This window comes from Panthera onca, chromosome D3 (assembly GCF_046562875.1).
Source record: "Panthera onca isolate mPanOnc1 chromosome D3, mPanOnc1 haplotype 2, whole genome shotgun sequence".
In the NCBI taxonomy this organism is placed as follows: Eukaryota; Metazoa; Chordata; class Mammalia; order Carnivora; family Felidae; genus Panthera; species Panthera onca.
Genome location: NC_138350.1, coordinates 28,826,149 through 28,848,348, shown reverse-complemented (window position 1 = coordinate 28,848,348; position 22,200 = coordinate 28,826,149). Strand labels below are relative to the sequence as shown.

General features: G+C 46.7%; 1 protein-coding gene across 2 annotated transcripts in view; it reads right to left on the bottom strand.

The window, feature by feature from the left end:
* Nucleotides 1–3,939: 3,939 nt before the first annotated feature.
* The window catches only part of UBE2L3 (ubiquitin conjugating enzyme E2 L3), a 55,805-nt gene continuing 37,544 nt past the window's right edge, over nt 3,940–22,200 (bottom strand). For both annotated transcript variants that reach the window (XM_060613080.2, XM_060613081.2), the window contains 2 exons: nt 12,205–12,391; nt 3,940–5,431 (listed from right to left, as the gene is read on the bottom strand). In XM_060613080.2, coding sequence (XP_060469063.1) covers nt 5,277–5,431; nt 12,205–12,391 — 342 coding nt within the window. In that variant the 3' untranslated portion in view covers nt 3,940–5,276. The remainder of the gene's footprint in view (nt 5,432–12,204; nt 12,392–22,200) is intronic.

The following is a 22,200-nucleotide window of genomic DNA, read 5'->3' as shown; positions in this document are numbered from 1 at the left end:
TTCAGCTCAGGTCATGATCTCAGGGTTGTAAGATTGAGCCCCAAGTTAACACCTAGCGTGGGAGCCTGCTTAAGATTCTCTTTCTCTCTGCCCCTCTCCTGCTCTCAAGTGTGTGCACGCGTGCTCTCTCTTAAAAAGTCACTTGTTCTAAACAAGCAGTCCTTTGCCATCCTAGGGGCAAATAAAAGGAGGTCCTGCAAGCCTGTTTAATATTCTCCAAGAGGAACCGTCTATGGAAATGGGATCCTGGACTCTTCACTGCCTGGTGATGTGTGCGTGCCCCGTCACTGGGGTTCATGTGTCTCGGATCAAGGAGATGCAGGGAGCAGATGGGGAAGGTGGTAGGGAGTTCTTGGGAGCACAGTCCTGCCCGGCTCTAGAGTGTTGAAAGGCAGATGGAACGATGATCCTGTTTCATTTAATCTCAGGTAATAGTGCCTATGTGCAAGGAACAACGTCCTCGTTTTACAGACCTAGGAGTGGCAGGACTTTGAAGCTGCCTGTACGTTTTTTCACCATGCAGTGTCAGGCAAGCAATCAGGTGCCTAAAGAGCTCTCTCTTGGCCTGGGCTGCCTTGAGGGACGTACAGCTTTCTTTGAGAGGTGAGGGTGGGATCTTGCTCCTCCTTTCTGCTGTCCGGATCCTACATCTCTAACCCTTGACTGTGGCTTCACGCTTTTCTTTCCTGGCTTCATCTTCTACTCTAAACTTCCCTTGACCATGATTCTTCCAGCAACAGGCCCTTTCCTCCATAGCTGTGAAGTGGAATCCCTTAGCCCCTCCAATTGCCTTGCCTCAGTGTACTGGGGTCTGGCCACATTCCTGCAGGCTGCTGGCCAGAGCTGGTAGGGGTGGCCTGAAGGCAACCTATTGGCACAGAAGCTCCCTTGAGGGAGGTTCTGCTATTTTGAGAAGAGGAGGCAGTTGGCTGTGTGGCTCTGAGGCTGAGGACAGAGGTATGGGTGGACAGGAGAGAGGGGTGATCAGAGATGAGGGCCCAGATCAGCCCTAGGGACCATGAGGGTTTAACAGTGGAGAGGAGAGAGGCTGTGGCCAGGAGACAGAGGTCTACTTCAGAAGGGGTGGGAAAGTGATAAGGCAGAAGGCTGCAGGCAGACCAGGCCCACTGTGGGGCTGGTCACTAGCACCCCACTGGGGAGATGGGGTATTCCTTATGTCAAACCTGCTGTGCACTGGGTGGCTTGGACAAGGGGTTTACTGTTCTCTACCCATCAGTCATGTATGGAAGGTCTGCTCTGGGCCAGGCAGGACTGGGTGCTCAGATTGCCTAGCCTGTGTGGAGCTCACAGTCTGGCACATACATGGGCTTAGCTGGCTGGACTGCGGTGGGAGAGAGGGGGGAGGAACACAAAGTAGAGTGTGGGGCCAAAGTGGGGCTCCTAACCCAGCCAGGCCTGCTCAGAAAACGCTCTCTGGAGGAAGTGACTTCCTTCTTTGGGCCTTGGTTATGGGCCTCCATCCACCATTGGGCAGTCCTTTCCACTCTGATCCTCTGAGGCGTGTATGGTGTCCCCAGGAGCCCTCCTGCAAAAACATGTCCCAATCACCCAGGAAAACAGCCATTTAGCAAGTACCACCTGAGCCAGGCCACCTTCAGCTCTGCTCCTCCGGTTGGTGCCACTGCCCCACACTGCGTGAGGGAGGCAGGGAGAAGAGGAAGAGCCAGTGCAAATGGGGCAGGAAGAACTAAGACCAGTCTGGCTTTGCCTTTGATGGGGTCAGGTGGCTGCCCTGCAGAGTGGGGCACAGAGGTGCTACCAAATGAAGAGAGTAGGCTGAGAGGCTGACAGCCTGTGGATTGTGCGATGAGGAAGTCCTGGGGCCCTTGCCAGGGAAGCCTCAGGAGGCTGGCCAGGGGCTGACAGAAGCCAGGCTGCAGTGGGCACAGGAGTGATGAAGTAGATGCATATTTTGAGCTGAACAATTAATACAGGAGTGAGGAAGGCAAGAAAATGGTGGCTCCAGAGTTGAGGAAGTTGAGCGAAGGTCCTGTAGCACTCTGGTTTTGGGAAAGGGGTGGGGACTGTGGCTGTGTCTGGGGTCCAAGAACCTGAGTGATGGAATGTAACAGGCTCTGGAGCCAGACTGTAAAAACACAGGCCACGTGTCCTTGCCTGTCACTGAACTTTGGTTTCTTCCTCTGTAAAAATAGGGATAATGGTGTCCATGGGGTTGTCTTAAGAGTCACAAAGGATAAAGTCTTAAGAGGCAGCAGAGTTGATCACCCTGTAGATGATCAAGGGAAAGGACTAGCTCCTTGCTTGCAGGTAAAATGACACTCCAGGAAGGTTCCTCCTGGACACCTGCAGATGTAGCTGACAGGGCAGGTCTGGTATCAGCTTGTGTCAAATTCCCAAGGGGACTTAGGAGGCCTTGGAGGCAGGTTTCTGGCTGGGATGGTTCAAGGAAATGGCCTAGCCTCACCCTCAGGTGCACCCTCATTTAGTTCAGTGAGGTTGAACAAGACAGCCACTCTCTAGGGGCCTGTCTGCTCCTCTGCTAAATGTACATAATACCACTCTCTCGGGACTGACAGATGAACTGAAGTGATGCATATACAGAGGCCACTGTCCCTTCCCCTGACACCCAATGGGTCCTTCCACAGGCCCCAATGGCCTGGATTTCAGCTTTTTCTGCTTCCCTCGTGGAAAGACCACACACCTGTGAGTGCCTCTTCTGGAAAAGCTGGGCATGGGGAGAGAGGAGCAGGCAGAAGAGCCTAGGCCCTGGCCACCCCTTCCCCATCTCCAAGAACATAGGCCCCTGGCTCTGCCCACCCCCAGTAAGGAAGAAACCCACAAAACCAAACCAGTGTCGGAGAGCATTTTTATTAAGGGCAGCAGAACGGGATCGCAGCATCTTAGAAAGCCTATTCTCTGCCGTTGGCAGGGAGTGGGAGGGAACCCGGCGCACTTCGAGGAACCCAGTGCTTGTGAATTCCTGAGTAGGCTCAGGTCAGTGGTGGCTGCTCGACAGCTCTCCCCTTCTCCAGAGGACCCAGCTGTTCGGTTGTGGAGCAGCCAGGGCTGTCCGCCAGCATGCTCAAAGCCTGCCCTGGGGACTGCCAGTCTGGAGGGGGGCAAGCTGCCCAGGCCTGAAGGAGGGACCATCCCCTGCCTTGCTCTCCAAAGGCCAGGCCTCTGACAGGGCAAACCATGGGGTGCCATGCCAGGGCTGAGAGTCCCTGAGGGGCTGCTAGCTTTAGCAAAGGTATCCTCCTGAGCACAGAAGTGAGAGGGCAACAGGCAGGCAAAGCTACGCTGGTAGAGATATGAAACAATGGGACAGTTTCCAAGAATGGCAATATTTCTGGATTCAGAGAAGCAATGAGAACAAATGGTGGCTTATTTGGATAGCTTCTGACAGAATTTGGCATTTTATTAACAAATCTGTGTGTGAGTGAAATGAAGTCCATTATCACCTTTCTGCTAATGAAGAGACAGATGTGGAAACACTGGCCCGGTGCTCCTGCCTTCCTGGGCCCACGGGAGTCTCCAGAACCTGCCCTGGCGCACCTAGGACTGAAGAAGCCAAGTTCATTGCCACACTGCAGGGGCCACGCACCTGGACAACTAAACAACGTTCTGCTGCCTAACCTACCCATCACACCCACCTCTGCACAGGTAAAACCATCTTACAGGTCTGTAAGGCCCAGAAAGATCTCAAGTAAGAGAGCTAAAAACAGAAAGCCAGGTTTCTTTATCTTCCCCACAGGATCTAGTTGCCCCCGCCCCCCGCCCCCCGCCACCTCCACCCAAGAGCCAAGAAGGGCAGCCGCCAGTGGCAAAAGAGGAGTTGGTGACACACGGTGTTTGGACCATCGGCTTCCTCTGGGTGTCAGTGACACGTATTCTCTATTTCAGGGGCAGTCCCACTTGCTTTGAAAAGACATTAACATTCAAATCCTTACAAGTTCATCTGATGATAAATTCTAAGGTCAATTTTTATTTCTACAAAAAAAGGCAGTCAAAACAATATAAAACACATGTAAAGGATATTATTGAGTGAGCTTCAAGTGGAGCTTGACTCTGCAAAGGCTGTGAGTCCAGAGGGAGGGGGAAGGCCGTCTTGTTCCTGGGCTGGCCGGCTGCTCCGAAGAAAGGGGCCAGCAGGGCGCCAGCAACCCCAGACTGGTGCTGGCTACAGCCGAGTCCTGCCAACTCCAGCCAATTCCAACCCCGCAAAGGGTCAAACTGCCAAGGGAGGGTCGCAGTGGGGCTGCGCTGCACTGAGGAGCTGGGAGAGGGAGCTCCATGGCACATTCAGATGGAGCTCGGTGACAGGTGAGCGTGGAATTTCACATGGACATTCTGGCTTTGGCGTTGTTGCCTGCACTGACACATCTTCTACAATGGTTGCAGGGAGGAGTGTCAACCTTTGGCTTCAGGAGCCTCTCTGGCGAGAAATTCCTCACACAAGTGCCAGCTCACACAAGTGCCAGCATCTTCTGGTGGGTGGGCCCTCCCCTGGGGTCACCACAGACATGGGTTACCCCAATCAGGCCAGGCCAAAGTTCAATCATGCACACAGACATCAGGGTTTGCCCATTTAATCAACGTTATTGTGGTAACACCAGCTGGATTTTTACATAAGAACTGGGCCTCCCTTTTCACGGAATTTTTTTTTGGGGGGTGATGAGGGGGAGGTGGTGGGGTGGTGACTGGTCGTTTGCTTGTTTTTAAATTTTTTTTAAAGGATGTTATAAATTGGAGCCAGGAGAATTTGAACCAACTCCCACACAGGGCAGTGCAACGTGGGAGTAGAGAAGCCACCAGAATCACCAGGAGTGGTCTCTTCTCTTTGCGGAGGAGACGGGCCTGGGTCTGGGGAAATGAATGAGTGAAAAATAGACCGAATGCAAGAAGGTGGGAGTTGCAGGGGCAGGGGAAGAAAGGGAACTGCAACCTTTTTTTCTTTTTTCCTTTTTTTTTTCTTAACCTTAAGGGCTAAATGTAAATTGAAAATTTTGGATCAATTTGGACAAGAAAAGAAATACCATTCTTTTAAAGTAGATTGAAGCAGTGATTTTTAAAACAAAGAAAGCAGAACTAGAACATCTTAAATTTTTAATCCTTTCTTTACAGGTTACCTAGACCACTTTTGATTAAGAAAACTGTAGAAAGTTAGTAACTGCCACAAGCAAACGCCAGGCGGCGGAACGTGTCAATTTTCCACAGAGTCCTGCTTTGCCGGGTGTCTGAATGCGCTGCTCGGGATCTCCGCTCACACTCGCTGGAATCAGTCGCGGCAGAGTTTAGTCCACAGGTCGCTTCTCCCCGTATTTCTTTGTAAACTCTTCAGCGTTCTTACAGAATTTTTTACGGTCCTTAGAGTATTCTTCAGCTAGGTCAGCCCGAAGTGGGTGCTCGGGCTGGGGGTCGTTCACCAGTGCTATGAGGGACTGGATTACTGCCAAGAAAAGGACCAGGCACCGCTGGTTAGAACAGTCTCAGAAAGGGCAAAACTTTGACTGCAACACTGATTTACATCGATGTGCTTTTATGAGAAAGCAGCCTCCCGTTTATCCAAAATTCTAACCACCAGGGCGCAACCCATCTTTTCTCTGTAGCTGGGAGAAGGTGCTGAGCCACAAGCAGCTAATACATCAGCAGTTAACTGGTCAGATGACACCTCCACCTCTCCAGGAACCTTCCTGAACTGACACCCTGGGGAGCCAGTCACTCTCTCCCTGCTTCTCCCAAACTGCGGAGCTCTCAGGCCTAGCAAGGACACCTCCTCACATGCACATACACATACTCGCACGCACGAGTGGAGCTTCTCCAGGGTAGGGATTGGGTGACGTGTCCCTCACTACAATCAGTTCAGGGGAGTTTCCATAAAAGTGTACTGAGAAAGCATGACAATGAAGGGTGCATGACAGGTCTGCACAGTGTAAATACATAATGAGCCCACCCTGGAAGACCACTAGGAGCTTCTGAAGCAGCTGAGAAAGGTTCACTTGACACCCGAACTGCTGGAAGGCAGGTAACCTTCAGCACTGTTATGCTCTCAATCCCACAGGCAGAAATCACACAGCTCAGGGTGGGTTCCACAATGCTTTCCCAAAGTACAGTAAATCCTAGATGTACTGGAAGGCTAGCCCTGGGATGGAAGGGCCACCAGGGAACAGAAGATGGGAAAGAGAGATCAAGGGGGAAGCACGGAAGGCTCAGGAACCCCAAGCCTCCTCACCTCAGAAGTGGGGTGCATGCAGCCACTTTGCCTTCTCCCACATGCTTCCCCTCACCTCGCCCTGATTAGGACTGGCACCCCCAGAGTTCCATGTTTCTTCCCACTGTCATGTTCCTAGCAAAAAAGGCATCTCTTCTCTGGATTACCGAAGCCATGTATTCCTTTCCTGGGAGCCATGTTCTTCACCCTAGCATTACAAGTTATGAATTACCTGCTACCACTGGCTGGGTCAGGTACAAAGACATAACCAGCCAATAGGTCCACTCTGAGTGGGGGGAACAGCACAAAGTACTCCTGGTCAGGCACCCAAATACCACCTGCCCTCACCTCTGTCTATTAGTGTTACCAAGTGAGACAGGGCAATTGAGGGTTCCTGTGACCATGGTGGGCACAGGCGAGGCCAATAGGGTCCAGGCTGAGTATGGAGGAGGTGGGCAGAAAGGGTGGACTGGGGAGAGCCAGCAGGAATGAAAGGCCTGGAAACAGCTCTGTAGGTTAGGGCAGTTTCTCCCTATCTCCACACCACCCTCAGGGGCAGGCATTATCACCTCCCACCTGTAAATATCTCTTAAGAGAAAGCAGGCCCTGGAAGTATATTTCTATCTGTGTATTTAAGATTTACCCTTTCTATATTTTATTCTTGTGTAACAGCAGAAACAATGATAAAGGTATTTTGTCCCTATTTCCCCAACTTCAACCATTGGTACTCCACTATTTGCTGTGTTTCCACATATAACCTAAGTGACTACTTATCTAATATATTTCTCTAAATCACTTTAAAAAATAAAAATATTTATATTTTATAAAGGAAAAGTAAATGTTAGTACCTCCAATGGAAAACCACTTTCACTCACCATAAACAGAAGGCATGCATCAACAAACATTAAAATAAGTACCTAAGGCTCCCTCCTGTCCAGCCAGGGGAAGCAAGCACACGGACAAACCCTCTTCCTGAGGACATCTTTCACAGCTTCTCCCAGATGCTACCCCAGCTTGCAGGCCAGGCCCTAATTTAGCAAGCTCCCAGATTTCTCCACCCCCATACTCAGCTGCGAGACTGCTCCATAGACTTCCCCATACTCTTTTCCTGCTCTTGACTTCAGGCTAGAAACTTGAACCACATCTGACTCACTGTGTAAACAGGTGGCTTCCCGTCTTCTTCCATAATCAGAAACAGTTCTGTAGCAGAACTGATGCTTCATTAGCATTTCAGGAACCTCAGAGGGTTCTTGCCTGGATAAGTACTTTGTGGGAGGTACTGATGAGTTTTCAAGTTTTCCTGTTCACCCTCTGTGACGGATACTCAGGCTCTCTGCTGTTCACTAGCTCATCTTTTTTTTTTTTTTTTTTTTTTTAACGTATGTTTATTTTTGAGACAGAGAGAGACACAGCATGAGCAGGGAAGGGGCAGAGAGAAAGGGAGACACAGAATGTGAAGCAGGCTCCAGGCTCTGAGCTGTCAGCACAGAGCCCGATGCAGGGCTTGAACTCACGAATTGTGAGATCATGACCTGAGCCGAAGTCGGATGCTTAACTGACTGAGCCACCCAGGCACCTCAACTAGCCCATCTTAATACCTAATCTATTGGTATAAAAACCATTTTGTTAACTATTAAGACTAGTTTTTCTTTTTCTTTTTTAAGTTTATTTATTTATTTTGAGAGAGCAAGCGAGCAGAAGCAGGGGAGGGGCAGAATCCCAAGCAGACTCCACACCATCAGCGCAGGACTTGATGCAGGGCTTAAACCCACAGTCTGTGGGATCATAACCTAAGCCAAGATCAAGAGTCGGATGCTTAACCAACTGTGCCACCCAGGCACCCCAAGACTGTTTTTTCAAAAGATGACTAATTTGTAAGATTTCTGTATCTATTTAATTCTTGTCTGGGAACTTGCTTTTGCTTATTTGATCAAGTCAAAATATTTTCCAATTTTTTTACTTGTTCTGATGAGTATTTCATTCTTTCTCTGTTCCTTTGGGTGCATTTCTGGCTCCTTGGCTAAACTGTAATAAAGTCTAGCTGAGCTTAGCTTGCTTTGATAGTAAGGAAACTGACAGCTACAACAGATTTTCAAACTACAACTGTGGCCCCATCCCAGCATTTTTCATACATAAAACAGCGCATTCATTGTATTTTACAAGTGGTCTAGCCCTATTTTTTTTTTTTTAAATCTCTTCCTTGACCCAAATGCTCCTCAGGAGTATATTTTTCTCCTCCAAAATGTAGGGGCTAAAGAACAAAATCAAATTTTACCTCCCACTCTCAATGTATACAGTCAGAGAATAAAGGCTATAAAATTTCCTTGTTTTTGTTCTTAGTTTCTTTGTAATGGGGAATGTAAACAATATCCATGACATCCCCCCCCCCCTTTTCATGGAGATCCGGGGGCTCCATTCTCAGAGTAAAATGTGAATGGTACATTCCCCCATCCCTAAAGGCTGTCTGATGCAGTAGCCTTCCACAAAATGTACTACAAGGGGCGCCTGGGTGGCGCAGTCGGTTAAGCGTCCAACTTCAGCCAGGTCACGATCTCACGGTCCGTGAGTTCGAGCCCCGTGTCAGGCTCTGGGCTGATGGCTCAGAGCCTGGAGCCTGTTTCCGATTCTGTGTCTCCCTCTCTCTCTGTCCCTCCCCCGTTCATGCTCTGTCTCTCTCTGTCCCAAAAATAAATAAACATTGAAAAAAAAAAATTTTAAAGTACTACAAAATCTAATCTTACACTGTTTATTATATTTATGGAGTCCTCTTTCTAAATTTTACCCACTTGATTTAAGATAATAATGGAGGGGGAACTGAAACATTCAATTAAGGAATTATTTTTCTCTTTATATATTTCTGTCACTATTGTTTGGTACACACAGAATCCATATTATGCTGGCTTTGTTACAGACTCCAATTTATATGGCAAATCTTATTCAACTACCACATTAAGCCCTTGCTCTACTGCTAAGATATCTACTAGAACCAGATACACTGCTATGCAAAACTTTGTTTTCACATTCCTTTTTTCTGGTATTATTATTGTCAAGTTCTACTACCTCTCTGTTTGATACAGTTTTGCTTTGTTTCTTGACTTTTCTCCTGCTACTTTTGCTCAATTTTTTAAAATGTTTATTTATTTTTAGAAGAGACAGGGTGGAAGTGGGGAAGGGGCAGAGAGAGAGAAACACAATCCAAAGCAGGCTCCAGGCTCCGAGCTGTCAGCACAGAGCCCGACACGGAGCTGGAACTCATGAAACTGCGAGTTCATGACCTGAGCTGAAGTCAGACACTTAACCAACTGAACCACTCAGGCACCCCATACTTTTGCTCAATTTTTAATGCTTCTCTACTTTCTAATTAAAAATCAAGGGGCACCTGGGTGGCTCAGCTGTTTGAGCATCCAATTTCGGCTCAGGTTATGATCTCCAGGTTCGTGAGTTCAAGGCCCACGATTCTCTCTCCCTCTCTCTCTCTCTGCCCCTCCCCTGCTCATGCTCTCTCTCTCAAAAATATACAAACATTAAAACAAAATCTTAAAAGTATACAAATTAAGTTGTTTTCAGCAGATAACACAAAACTGTGTAATACCACTACTATTTCATTCCAGAACATATTCATCATTCCAAAAACACCCACTCTTATAAAGAGTCACTTCCTAATCCCCTCATCCCACCCCTGACAAACACTAATCTATGTTCTATCTCTAGATTTGCCTATTCTGGACATTCCAGGTACAGCTGATTCTAGTTTTTTTGTTTTCTTGGGTGTTTTGGGGTTTTTGTGTTTTTTTTGGTTTTTTTTTTGGTTTTTTTTTTTGGGTTTTTTTTTTTTTTTTTTTTTTTGCAGCAGTTATGTACTGTAAAGTTGCTGTGAATGCTGAATTACAGAGGTACTCAGCCATGAGTGACCCCAGGGATGACCAGCTACAGAACCATCCAGCTGAACCCAGCCAATCTACAGAATGAGAAATACCAAATTGCTGTTATTTTAAGTCATGAAGTTTTAAGGTGGTTTGTAACATAATAATAGCATAAACATGGAAGCATATCAGCAAGTGCCAGGGACAACATGCCTGATTGTATGTGAGGACAAGCTACAGAACGATTTTCCAGAAAGAAACCCTAACTGTCCCAAATAACAAAATAGCAAGTCTGCCCATCACTTCACACACAACAGTACCCTGTACCAAAATTTTTATCTTAAAAAGCCTGCCGGCAAGGGCGCCTGGGTGGCTCAGTCAGCTGAGCATCCGACTTCGGCTCAGGTCGTGATCTCACAGTTTGTGGGTTCGAGCCCCGCATCAGGCTCTGTGCTGACAGCCTGCTCAGAGCCTGCAGCCTGCTTCAGATTCTGTGTCTCCTTCTCTCTCTCTCTCTGCCCCTCCCCCACTCATGCTGTGTCTCTCTAAAATAAATAAATGTTAAAAAAAAAAAAATTAAAAAAAAAGCCCACCGGCAAGTACCAAAAGAACGAAAAGCCTATCTCAGGTATCTGACAGGTATCTAATTTAGGGGTGGAGGGGAGCTCAGCATTTTGGCTATGCGCCTACATCTGCCCATCCTGAGCAGCTAGTCTCTGAAGAGGTGTGGAGCACTTTTACTTGTGTTTGTATCTCCTACAAGCCTCAATGCCCCTGGTCCCACTCCATTTCTCAGGTAAGGGAGAAGATCTTATAACTTTGAGGCCTGGCAGTCTGAGCTGTGGTGCAGCCAGGCCTGGAAGGGCTTCCCCTCCCAGGGCATGGTGTTAGATACACACAACTTGGCAAGGGCTCCTGAAGTTGTGTGAGAGGCTGACAAGGCATTCCGGAACAAATGCAGCTACAGCCTTCCAACACAGAGCTAGGAATTTGTATAGAAAAACAAAAACAAAAACCAAGTATGTGCACTTAAGAACTTCATCAGCTTTTATAAACATCACGTTGTCCATGATCGAAAGTCACGTCCACTGGAGATCTCTCTACCCAGACTCAACATTTAGACCCATTCCTTTCTACTACTGAGCTGTGAAAGCCTGATGGACACCTTTCATGATGATTATTTCAAACAAGAGAGGCTCAACTTCCCATGCAAAAGGATTTCAACTCCATCTTCCAGGGGTTCCAATGAAAAATTACTATATCAGTCTGAAAAACCATCTGAGGCCTTCCACCCTCATCCACTCCCTTTAATCTGAAAAGACCGTATAGTGGTTCAGGTGGCTACGCACCAACAATATGAGATTAAAAGTTCAAAAGAAAGTTCTGAAGTTAAGAAATAAAAACTAGACACAGTCCATAACAAAATCTAGATACTTCCAAGGGACAAGAGGAAGGCCAACCATAATAATGAATCAAGTACCTTTCCCAGAAAAATTAGCACATGTATGTTCATACAGAAGTACCTGGACACATGGCCACATTCAATTGCAAGGAATTCCAGGCCCACTAAAACCAACTTTGTGCTTTTATCTGGGCACACAGCCCTTGACCATGCCCCTTCCCCCCAGCACCACCCACTCTGAGCCACTGGCATTGTGCTGCCTGCCAGGTAGCTTTGATTTGCACCCTTCTTTTAGCCTGGCAGGGCCTCTCCAACCTCCCTCCCTCCTTCAAGTCTGAGTTCATGTGCTAACTGCTGTACGAGGTCACCTTAAACACCATTTGCCCTTTCCCACTCAAAGCAGCCCCACAATCCTTCATGAAAACTTCCAGGGACAGTACCTACACCCCCTAACTGCACAGGCAGCAAATGCTGGGCTGGTCTATTTACATGTGTCCCCACTGGTCTGCGAGCACAGGAGGGCCTCCTCAAATACCTGTGCAGGTCAATTGTTTGACTGAGATGTGCCCTGCCCATGAGGAATGACGGGAACCTCAGCAGCACTTGTGCATGCACTGGAGTTGGGTCAGGTAAGATTTCTCTGGAATCTGTGAAACATGGCATTAGAAAGGACTGAGGGGCCCCTGCCCCACAACAGCATCCCCAGAAGAGCACCACCTGAGAAAGACACAAGAAGCATGCCTTACCTTGGTCGGTTTTGGTTGCTGGCTTCCAGTTTTCAGCACTAATTACCGGCAGACAGACCTGCCCCTTTTCATCGATGTTCGGGTGATAGATCTTTGTTTTAAATGTGATCTTCGGTGGTTTGAATGGGTACTCTGCTGGAAAGTTGATTTCGATTCTGAAGGCCCCCTTATCATATGGAGGGTTGTCCTGCAGGGAATGAGAAAAGATCAAAATGAACACGCTACAGTTCAAACACCTGTAGCTGAGACAGGACTGTCCTGTTTACTTGAAAAATTAACTTATTTCAAATAGTATGCCAATTGAAGCCTTGTCACCTTCAGGGCAACCATCAATTGGTGTTTCCGGAGCAGGATGTCCGCAAAGCTGCATAAAGGTCTGCAACTGGCCGTGTGGTCTCTTTCTCTTTGTATCCTTCATAGACTTTGTTTGTTTGAGTAGGTTTAGGTTTACAGCAAAACTGAGAGGGAAGTACAGGTATCCCCCACTTTCCAGAAGTTTGAGTGACGCCACTTTGCTTTCTTGAAAGACCTATGTTAGTACCTGTTTTGCTAGCCAAAAGACAGAAATCTGAAGAGGATTTTCACTTTTACCAAAAAAGGCAAAAAATGAAAATAGCATTCAGCATCTGTTTTGCAGCAATCATTTATAGAGACAGCACTGCACCTGGAACAGCCAGAGTGGTGGCGCCGACAAGTGCCTTCTTCAGGAACTGCACTCAGCATCTGAGGCAAGCTGTCAGAGCTTTGAACTGTATCTGTAATAAACATCTGTGCTTTACCTTGACTTTTGTCTATCTGTTAGCAAGATGTGTCCCTAAGGTATCAGACAAGCCTGAGAGGTTAATTTTGGGGTCTGGAAACACTAACAATTTTTTCCATATAAATTAATAGTAACTAAATGCTTCTTTGCTTTACACCATTTTGGCTTATAAAAGGTTTCCTAGGAATGCTCCAGTTGTGTGTGTTTGTGAGTGTGTGTGTTTTAAGACTTATTTTTAAGTAATCTCTACACCCAACATGGGGCTTGAACTCACAACCTTGAGGTCAAGGGTTGCATGCTCCACCAAATGAGCCAGCTGGGTGCCCCAGAATGCTCCCCTGATAGCAGGGGAAAGCTGTACCAAATTCCCATATGTCCCCTCCTCCACTATCAACATCCCCCATAGAGTGGTTACAATCGATGAACCTACACTGACAGTTCATTGTTACCCATAGTCCAGTTATACTAAGGTTCATTCTTGGTATGCATTTTGTTGGTTTGGTATGGTATCATACATTATAGGTGGAATCATTCAGATTAGCATATTTCATTTAGTTATATTCATTTAAGGTTTTGCCATGTTTTTTCATGGCATGATAGCTCATTCTTCTTAGCACTAAATATTTTGTTTTCTGGATTTATTACCACTTATTCCATTCATCCACTGAGGGACATCTTGGTTGCTTCCAAGTTTAGCAATTATGAATAAAGGTGCTATACACACCTGTGTGTCAGTTTTTGTGTGGATATGCATTCCTAACTCCTTTGGGTAAACACTGAGCAGCATGATTCCTAGATTGTAGGTTAAGACTATTTTTAGTTTTGTTAAAAAGCACCAACTGTCAGGGTGCCTGGGTGGCTCAGTAGGTTCAGCAACCAACTCTTGATTTTGGCTCAGGTCATGGGATGGAGTCTTCCAGCAGGCTCCGTGCTGGGCATGGAGCCTGCTTGAGATATATTCTCATTCTCTCATTCTCTCTCCCTCCCTCCCTCCCTCCCTCCCCCTCTGCCCACTTGTGCTCTCATTCTCTGTCTCTCACAAACTAAACATTTACATTTTTTAATGGTTATTTACTTTTGAGAGAGAGAGAGAGAGAGAGAGACAAAGCATGAGTGGGGGAGGGGCAGAGAGAGAGGGAGACACAGAATCTGAAGCAGGTTCCAGGCTCTGAGCTTTCTGCACAGAGCCTGACACCGGGCTTGAACCCACGAACCTTGAGTGAGATCATGACCTGAACCAAAGTTGGACACTTAACTGACTTAACCACCCAGGTGCCTCCAAACTAAACATTTAAAAAAAATCACCAACTGGGTTGCCTGAGTGGCTCAGTCGGTTAAGCATCCAACTTTGGCTTAGGTCATGATCCTGAGGTTTGTGGGTTTGAGCCACGTATCAGGCTCTGTGCTGATAGCTCAGAGCCTGGAGCCTGCTTCAGATTCTGTGTCTCCCTCTCTCTCAGCCTCTCTCCTACTCACACTTTCTTTTTCAAAAAAAATAAATAAATAAATAAACATTAAAAAAACAATCACCAACTGTCTTCCAAAGCGGCTGCACTATTTTATATTCCCACCAGCAACAAATGAAAGTTCCTCACCAAGACATCCTCCCCAGCATTTGTTAGTGTTAGTGTTTTAGACTTTTGCCATTCTAATAGGTGTGTATGGTATCATGTTACTTTAGTTTGCAATTCCCTAATGACAATATATGATGTTGACTATCTTTTCATATGCTGATTGTCATCTATATATCTTCTTTGGTGAGGTATCTATTCAGATTTTTTGCCCATTTGAAAATCAGACTCTTATTATAGAGTTTTAACAATTTTTTGTATATTTTCGGATAGCAGCACTTTATCAGATATGTCTTTTGCAAATATATTTTTTGAAAATATGAACAGTCACACACAATATGAACATATAACAACCCAACCAAGACCACACTGAGTGCTAACGGTTCAAAGAGGTGGCGGAACTCCAGCTGAACTCTGGGGAACAGAGCTTGCCCCTAGTTGCTATCCACACATGGCCAGAACCATGCCCCACATCCTTGTCCCTAGGACAGCTCAAAGATCTAGACTTCAGGGCCTGGACGCCCTGATGGGCCCAGGAGCCTCTGAGAGATGCCCCAAGAAAAAGAGCCCCAGATTCTTCCCACCCTCCCTCTACCTCCAGGGTTGAGCAAACCCTTCATCTACTGCCTTTCCCCAATACTCTGGCTCTCCTGTGTGCCATCCAGGTGTGCCATGTCACACCCAACCCAAAGAAAGCTAAGCTTCACAGAGCGCCCAGGAATGCTATTGGCAGCCCCCCCCCACCTTCCTCTTCAAGCCCCAAACCATCTGGGCATCCTCCAGCAAAACATGGCTCCTCTGTTGGGAAGCAAGGCTGGCTTGCACCAGGTCTCTACACTGCCCTGTGTTCTAATCCTGCCCAAGGAAGGGAGGCATGGGGCAGGGGCTTTGGAGGACAGGTAAAGTTGGGGAAGGCTGAGGGGCAAGAGAAGACTTCCCGACAGATAGGACTAAAGACTATGATGGTGGGGTCTGGAAGGGGCAGTCTGGGGAAGACAAGAGGCTGGGAGCAGACAGTGTGGCCGAGGGGTTACACAGGGTCTTCCTAAGGAAAGCCTGGGGCCACGTTTAGGGCTCCGAACTCCCCCTGAACAGCGGGATATACTCTCAGATTAACCTGTGGGGAAGCTTGTAAGGAAGTTGGAGACTCAGGGTCAGGAGTGGAGATGCTAACTAACAGTCTGGGTCGTATGCCTGTGTGAGGAGACTGACCTGCACACACCTGGGAAAGGATGTTAGGAGAAGACACGATTGGGAAATCATTTTTATCCCAACAAATCCTTCCCTAATCCCTTCTTCATGAACACAGATTTTTATAGAACACTGTCCAGAAGTTAAAGTGGTAGCAGACCCCTCCCAGACCTTGCCCTGTCTGCCCACCCCGACTCACTACCTAGGACAGACAGCTCAACTCACTGTTACAAATATACAAATTTGTACAAATTACAAATGGAAGGAACTCAGAGAATACTGCTTTTGTTTTTTAGGGGAGATTTAAATTTTCTAAGTAAAAATCATGTTCGCTTATACTGCTTGAGCAAAGTGAAAAGAGCTTTCCTTTATAACTTTTGTTTGGCTTGTGATTTCTGCCAGATTTATTCATTCACTGCCCCAGACTAGTCACCAGCCTTGTGCCTTGCCTTGTGCTGGGCACCGTGCTAGGAGCTGAGAGGCAAGAGATAGCTGGTCCCAGTTAGCAGTATTAACCTCGGTTCTACCTCCTCCTTGCTGGATAAGCCTGGGACATTCTTGAACATCTGTAAAATGGGAGTATAACAGCAGCCTGCACTGATGATGAAGTATGAGCACATACAGTCCAATGAGCCTGGCACCTGGCAAAAAGCTCAAGAAAAGCAGCTCTCTTGCTACCAGAAGCAGGACAGGCTGAGCCTCTCACCACAATCCAGGGAGTGTGGCTAAGCTCACCTTAACTTCTCTGAGACTCTGTCCTTGTCTGGAGCTCTGCGGAGGACCAAAGGAGTGGCTCGAATGTGTGCTGACACACAGACTGTCCACCGGTCCCAGGGACTTTTGCTGAAGGTGTGCAAAAATTAAAACACAGAAGAAGCATATACCTTCCGGATAAAGGCCTAAAGCCCCACAACTTTTGACATTTCAGACCTAAACTTATTATGCATGACCCTGACCAATGTTTTTCTGTCATTCCCACCTTTATGTATGCCTTGCATTCCCTTCAGCTCACATTGCTGTGTCAAGGAAAGTGTTTTTTTTGTTTTGTTTTTTTTTTGTTTTTAATGTTTATTTATTTTTGAGACAGAGAGAGACACAGCATGAGCAAGGAAGGGGCAGAGAGAGAGAGGGAGACACAGAATGTGAAGCAGGCTCCAGGCTCTGAGCTGTCAGCACAGAGCCCGACGCGGGGCTCGAACTCACGAACCGTGAGATCATGACCTGAGCCGAAGTCGGACACTTAACCGACTCAGCCACCCAGGCGCCCCAAGGAAAGTTTTTAGATGTAAAATTAATTTCTTCTGATAATTTTTTTCTTCTGATAATTTTAACATGTCATAAATTACTGCACAGATTTTAAATTTTACTCTCTCTCCTGAAGACGCTATAAGTGACAAGCCAAACATGTATCCACTCTCCCTTTACATAAGTATATTTTATCAACAGTATGGTTGAGAAAAAAGGAAAAAGAAAAATAACTTTGGTATCGCTTTCATGCTAAGAATCCCCTTTTCTGGGTCATCTGGATGGCTCAGTCAGTTGAGCGTTCAACTTTAGCTGAGGTCATGATCTTGGGGGCTCTGCGCTGACAGTGCGGAGCCTGCTTAGGAATTCATTCATTCGTTCATTTTCTCTCTCTCTCTCTCTTCTCTGCCCCTCCCCCACTCATGCTCCCTCTCTGTCTCGAAATAAACAAACTTTAAAAAAAAAATCCCCTTTTCTGCATTTGCTTCTAGTCATTACACACATGCATGTAAATAAGATTTGACCACTCTTTACCAAAGACTTACTACATGCTAGCTGTTTTTCTGTCTTATCTCCAATTCACTTCCCCCAACAGCACCCTCAGGCAGATGCTGTCATCACCCACATCTGGAAACTTAACAAGTGAGGTGGAAGTTGAGTAATCAGCCTAAGACCCTAAACTCACCCTTCCTCTCCTGTAACACAACTTGCTGCATGTGCAGGCATACCTCATGTGATGGCATACCCCATCCTCATCACCTCTGTGGGGCCTGCGGGCAAGAGGCACTGATGAGAATGTGCTGATGCTCATGTGGCTTGCTGTATCATGAGTCACGAATTGTTCTCTGTCCCTGTACAAGAAGTCTTTTGTCTCCTGCCAGCGTCCAATAAGCCGTGGCAGGCTACCTTGTTAGCTTGCAAGTAGGGCAAAAACTTCAGATCCTTCACAGTTCTCGACACTAACTTTGCAAGGCACAAAGTCATTCTGTGGCAACTAAGACCAAGAGGAAGCTCCTCCACACATGGCATCAGACCATCTGGGGCTGTTTACCCATGTGTCCTACTCCTAACCCTGTGGCCAAACCTAATCTTTCCTTTCCAGGGCAACCCTTCAAGAATCTCAAGACCCCATTGCACGTCTTCCCTTTCTTGAATGTTGACCCTGATTCCTTCAGTTTCCCCACAGAAGTCACAGTTTGTGTCACTGCTGTGACTGCATTCTCTGTGATGCAGTAAGGACACCACACAGCTCTCTGGCAGCCACAGAGGAAGTCAGTCCAATCCTCCCGCTCCCTGACGTACGTGGACTGCTGCCACATGGTGTGTCCCCACAGCATGTACACAGCTAGCTGTCTGACACCACATGCAGGACTCATGGCTGACTTGATGCGAACAGGTGGATCCTGGTTTAGAGCTAACGAACATGCTGTCCCTTCTTCACTCCAGGATGAACTAAAGGCTCTGTGTATCGCATCCACTTCTGTCCATTTTGGTGACGACCCCTCAGTCGCATCCCATCCTTTCCCCATGCCTCACCCAGCAAGTTAACAAAGCCTGAAATTCACAATGATGCCAAGCCCACACCTGACCTGCTGGCTACCCGCCCCCCAGAGTTGAGCCGTGCTGTTGAAGGGGAGCTTTCTATGCTCTCACGTCTTCAGGGTCTACTCTAGAATCTTGTCAATTGGGGCTCCTGGGTGGCTCAGTTAAGCGTCCATCTTTGGCTCAAGTCATGATCTCATGGTTCATGGGTTGGAGCCCTGCATTGGGCTCTATGCTGACAGCTCAGAGCCTGGAGCTTGGTTCGGATTCTGTGTGTCCCTCAACCCACCCACAATCTCTGTCCCTCCCCTGCTCATCCTCTCTCTTTCTCTCTCTCAAGAATAAATAATCATTAAAAAAATTTTTTAGAGTCTTCTCAAAAGCTGAGATAAGCTCATGGGTCTTCTGAACACAGACAATGTCTTTTTACCCTTTGTAAACTGTCAAGTATTTATTCTTTTGTAGCTATTCTGAAAATAAGCTTCCTGATTGCCTGAATCACAAAATCTGCTCAATTAGTAGGCTGATTTTGCACTAACGTTGCTTTCTGAATGAGTTATTTGTACCATTTCCAACAATTTGGTTCACAGGGTTTTTCACACTATAGTTGTCAATGAAGACCCCACACTACAGAATTCCATCATACTGAAAGTATTAGTGGAAGTAATCTTAGAACTGGTTTTCCAATCTCTCATGACCAAACTACCCTATGAATTATATCTAAATTTAAAAATCATGCTCAGTGGGGCACCTGGGTGGCTCAGTCAGTTAAGCATCCAACTTTGGCTCAGGTCATGGTATCGCCGTCTGTGAGTTCGAGCCCTGCGTCGGGCTCTGTGCTGACAGCTCGGAGCCTGGAGCCTGCTTCAGATTCTGTGTCTCCTTCTCTCTCTGCCCTCCCCCCCCCCCCCACTCTCACTCTGTCTCTCTCCCTCTCTCAAAAATAAATAAACATTAAAAAAAAATTTTTTGGGGGGCGCCTGGGTGGCTCAGTCGGTTGAGCATCCGACTTCAGCTCGGGTCACAATCTCACGGTCCATGGGTTTGGGCCCCACGTTGGGCTCTGGGCTGATGGCCCAGAGCCTGGAGCCTGCTTCCGATTCTGTGTCTCCCTCTCTCTCTGCTCCTCCCCCGTTCATGCTCTGTCTCTCTCTGTCTCAAAAATAAATAAAAGTTAAAAAAAATTTTTTTTTAATTTTTTTAATGTTTTAAAAATCACAATATCCATGAACTGAATTCAATAAGGAATATTCTCTCCTCTGAACTCGTATGTACTTCTCACAACACAATCCACTACCCCCAGGAATGAAGTAGCCTTATTGTTATTCTTCATAGAAATATAACAAAAGCAACAACAACAACAAAGTATTAAACATTCCATCCCCCAGGTAATAGCTGTTAGTCGCTGCTGCATGGCCCTGCTATGTTCTCTATGCATATGTAGCATAAACAAAGACATTTTATTCTGGACATCTATACGTATATATTTTTTAATTTTTTTAATGTTTATTTTTGAGAGAGAGGGCTAGCGAGCAGGGGAGAGGCAGAGACGGAGGGAGAGAAAGATTCCCAAGCAGGCTCTGCATTGTCAGCATGGAGCCCGATGTGGGGATTGATCTCACAAACCGTGACATCATGACCTGGGCTGAAAGCAAGAGCCAGACACTTAACTGACTGTGCCACCCAGGCATCCCATCTATACATATTTCTTATAAGTAGTTATAAAACTGGAGTCATACTGTCTATATAATCTTTCATAACTTCTGTTCATGTTGCTATCTATACATTGTCTTCCACTCTGCAATCCAGATGTTTCCCATTTCTGTCACGCCAGAACACCTTGCAGGTGGAGCCACACTCAATGTTACAGAGACCATGGAGGGCAGTGCCCCAGGTGGCTTCTGTCCACAAAGCCTGTGCCTGGTTTGGACAAGAGCTCAACAGTTCCCACCAACATGGAAGGATGCTCTTCTCCCTAAGAATATCCCCAGTGCAATCTGAGGTTGGTGGCAAAATTATTTTTTATGTATGGCTCTGGGTCAGAAACCAGGGCTCCCCTCATTTGGTTTCAACCATTACAGCTACAGAAAAGCAGAAGGAAGAAGCTCCAGGACAATCAACAGGAAAGCGGAGAAGAGCAGAAAACACAAACCAAGGCTGGGCCCTGAGACAGGCAGGACTTGGCTCCTCCTCAGTCCCGAAGGGCAATGTAGAAAAAAGGAAGGTATCTGGAGGGTGAGGATTTCCGGTGAAGTGGGCTATAAAGTGAATAAGGATCCAGAAAGGAAGGTGAGAGATTACAACTACAAATGTAGCAACAAAAAGGTAAAAGAAGGAAACCAAAGCTTCACACACGCTCCTGGAGGCCAGGGTGGAGCTGAGGGAAATCTTCCTTCTTCCTTGACAAAAAATAACCTAACACTAAAGGAGCTTTTATATTGTGCCTGGGAGAGTGCCAAATACTTTTAATCAAGAACACCACACCAATCACCAGAGGGCAACAGGAAAAAAAAGGAAGGAAAGGGTGCTTATGTCACAGACATCCGAACACCCTACTAGCTTCAGAAAGTAGGTTTTGTTGCAAGTGGGGAAAAAACGTTTTTTAATTGAAGCAAAATTCACGTAACACACAATTAACTATTTTGGCACATACAATTCAGTAGTATTTAGTGAATTCATAATGTTGTGCAACCACCTCTAATTTTAAGACTTTCTTTGCCCTCACTCTGTATCCGTTAAGTAACAAATGGAAAATCGAGGCAATGAAACTTTGTTCAATTTATTACATTTTTTTTTTTAAATTTTTTTTTTCAACGTTTTTTATTTATTTTTGGGACAGAGAGAGACAGAGCATGAACGGGGGAGGGGCAGAGAGAGAGGGAGACACAGAATCGGAAACAGGCTCCAGGCTCCGAGACATCAGCCCAGGGCCCGACGCGGGGCTCGAACTCACGGACCGCGAGATCGTGACCTGGCTGAAGTCTGACCTGGCTGAAGTCGGACGCTCAACCGACTGCGCCACCCAGGCGCCCCGAATTTATTACATTTTTGCTTCAGTAGAGGCTGAGGGGGCTTGGCCAGAGGTGGCTAACTTCTCCCAGGAGGGAGAGGAGACAAGCTCAAGGTTGAAGGAGGGACCCTCAGGCGGAGGCAGGCAAGCCAAGAACACACACTGCTTTCTACAATCTGGCCCTAAAGTTGTTAAAATAATGTTCAATACTAACAGAGACAGAAATCCGCGTTTGTTGTAGAAAATGTGGGATGTGGGCAGGCAGAGGAGAAAACAAGCTCCTCTAGTCTAGCCTCCCTGACAGAGGACTGGGGCCAGAACCTTAGTAGATGGCATTCCTGCCCCTTCTTTTAGGTGAAGGCACATGAGGCTCTCTCTCACATGCTGGGGAACTGTGCGCACAGTGCCATAACACCTTTATTTACTTTACAGGCTGCCACCAACATTACCCTCATCACCCATGTACACTTATCTCCTTGATCTTTCTAATGGCTGCAGCATATTCTGCTGTCTGGATATACCACAATTTCTTTACTGCTACCCCCCACTGCAGGGCGTGAACTCCGTTTCATTTGTAAAGACGATACCAATAGTATCACGAGTACCTGTGGGAGCAAGCATTAAAGACCCTACATTTTTTTTTTTAATTAAAAAACAAAGCTACTATGTATTCCCAA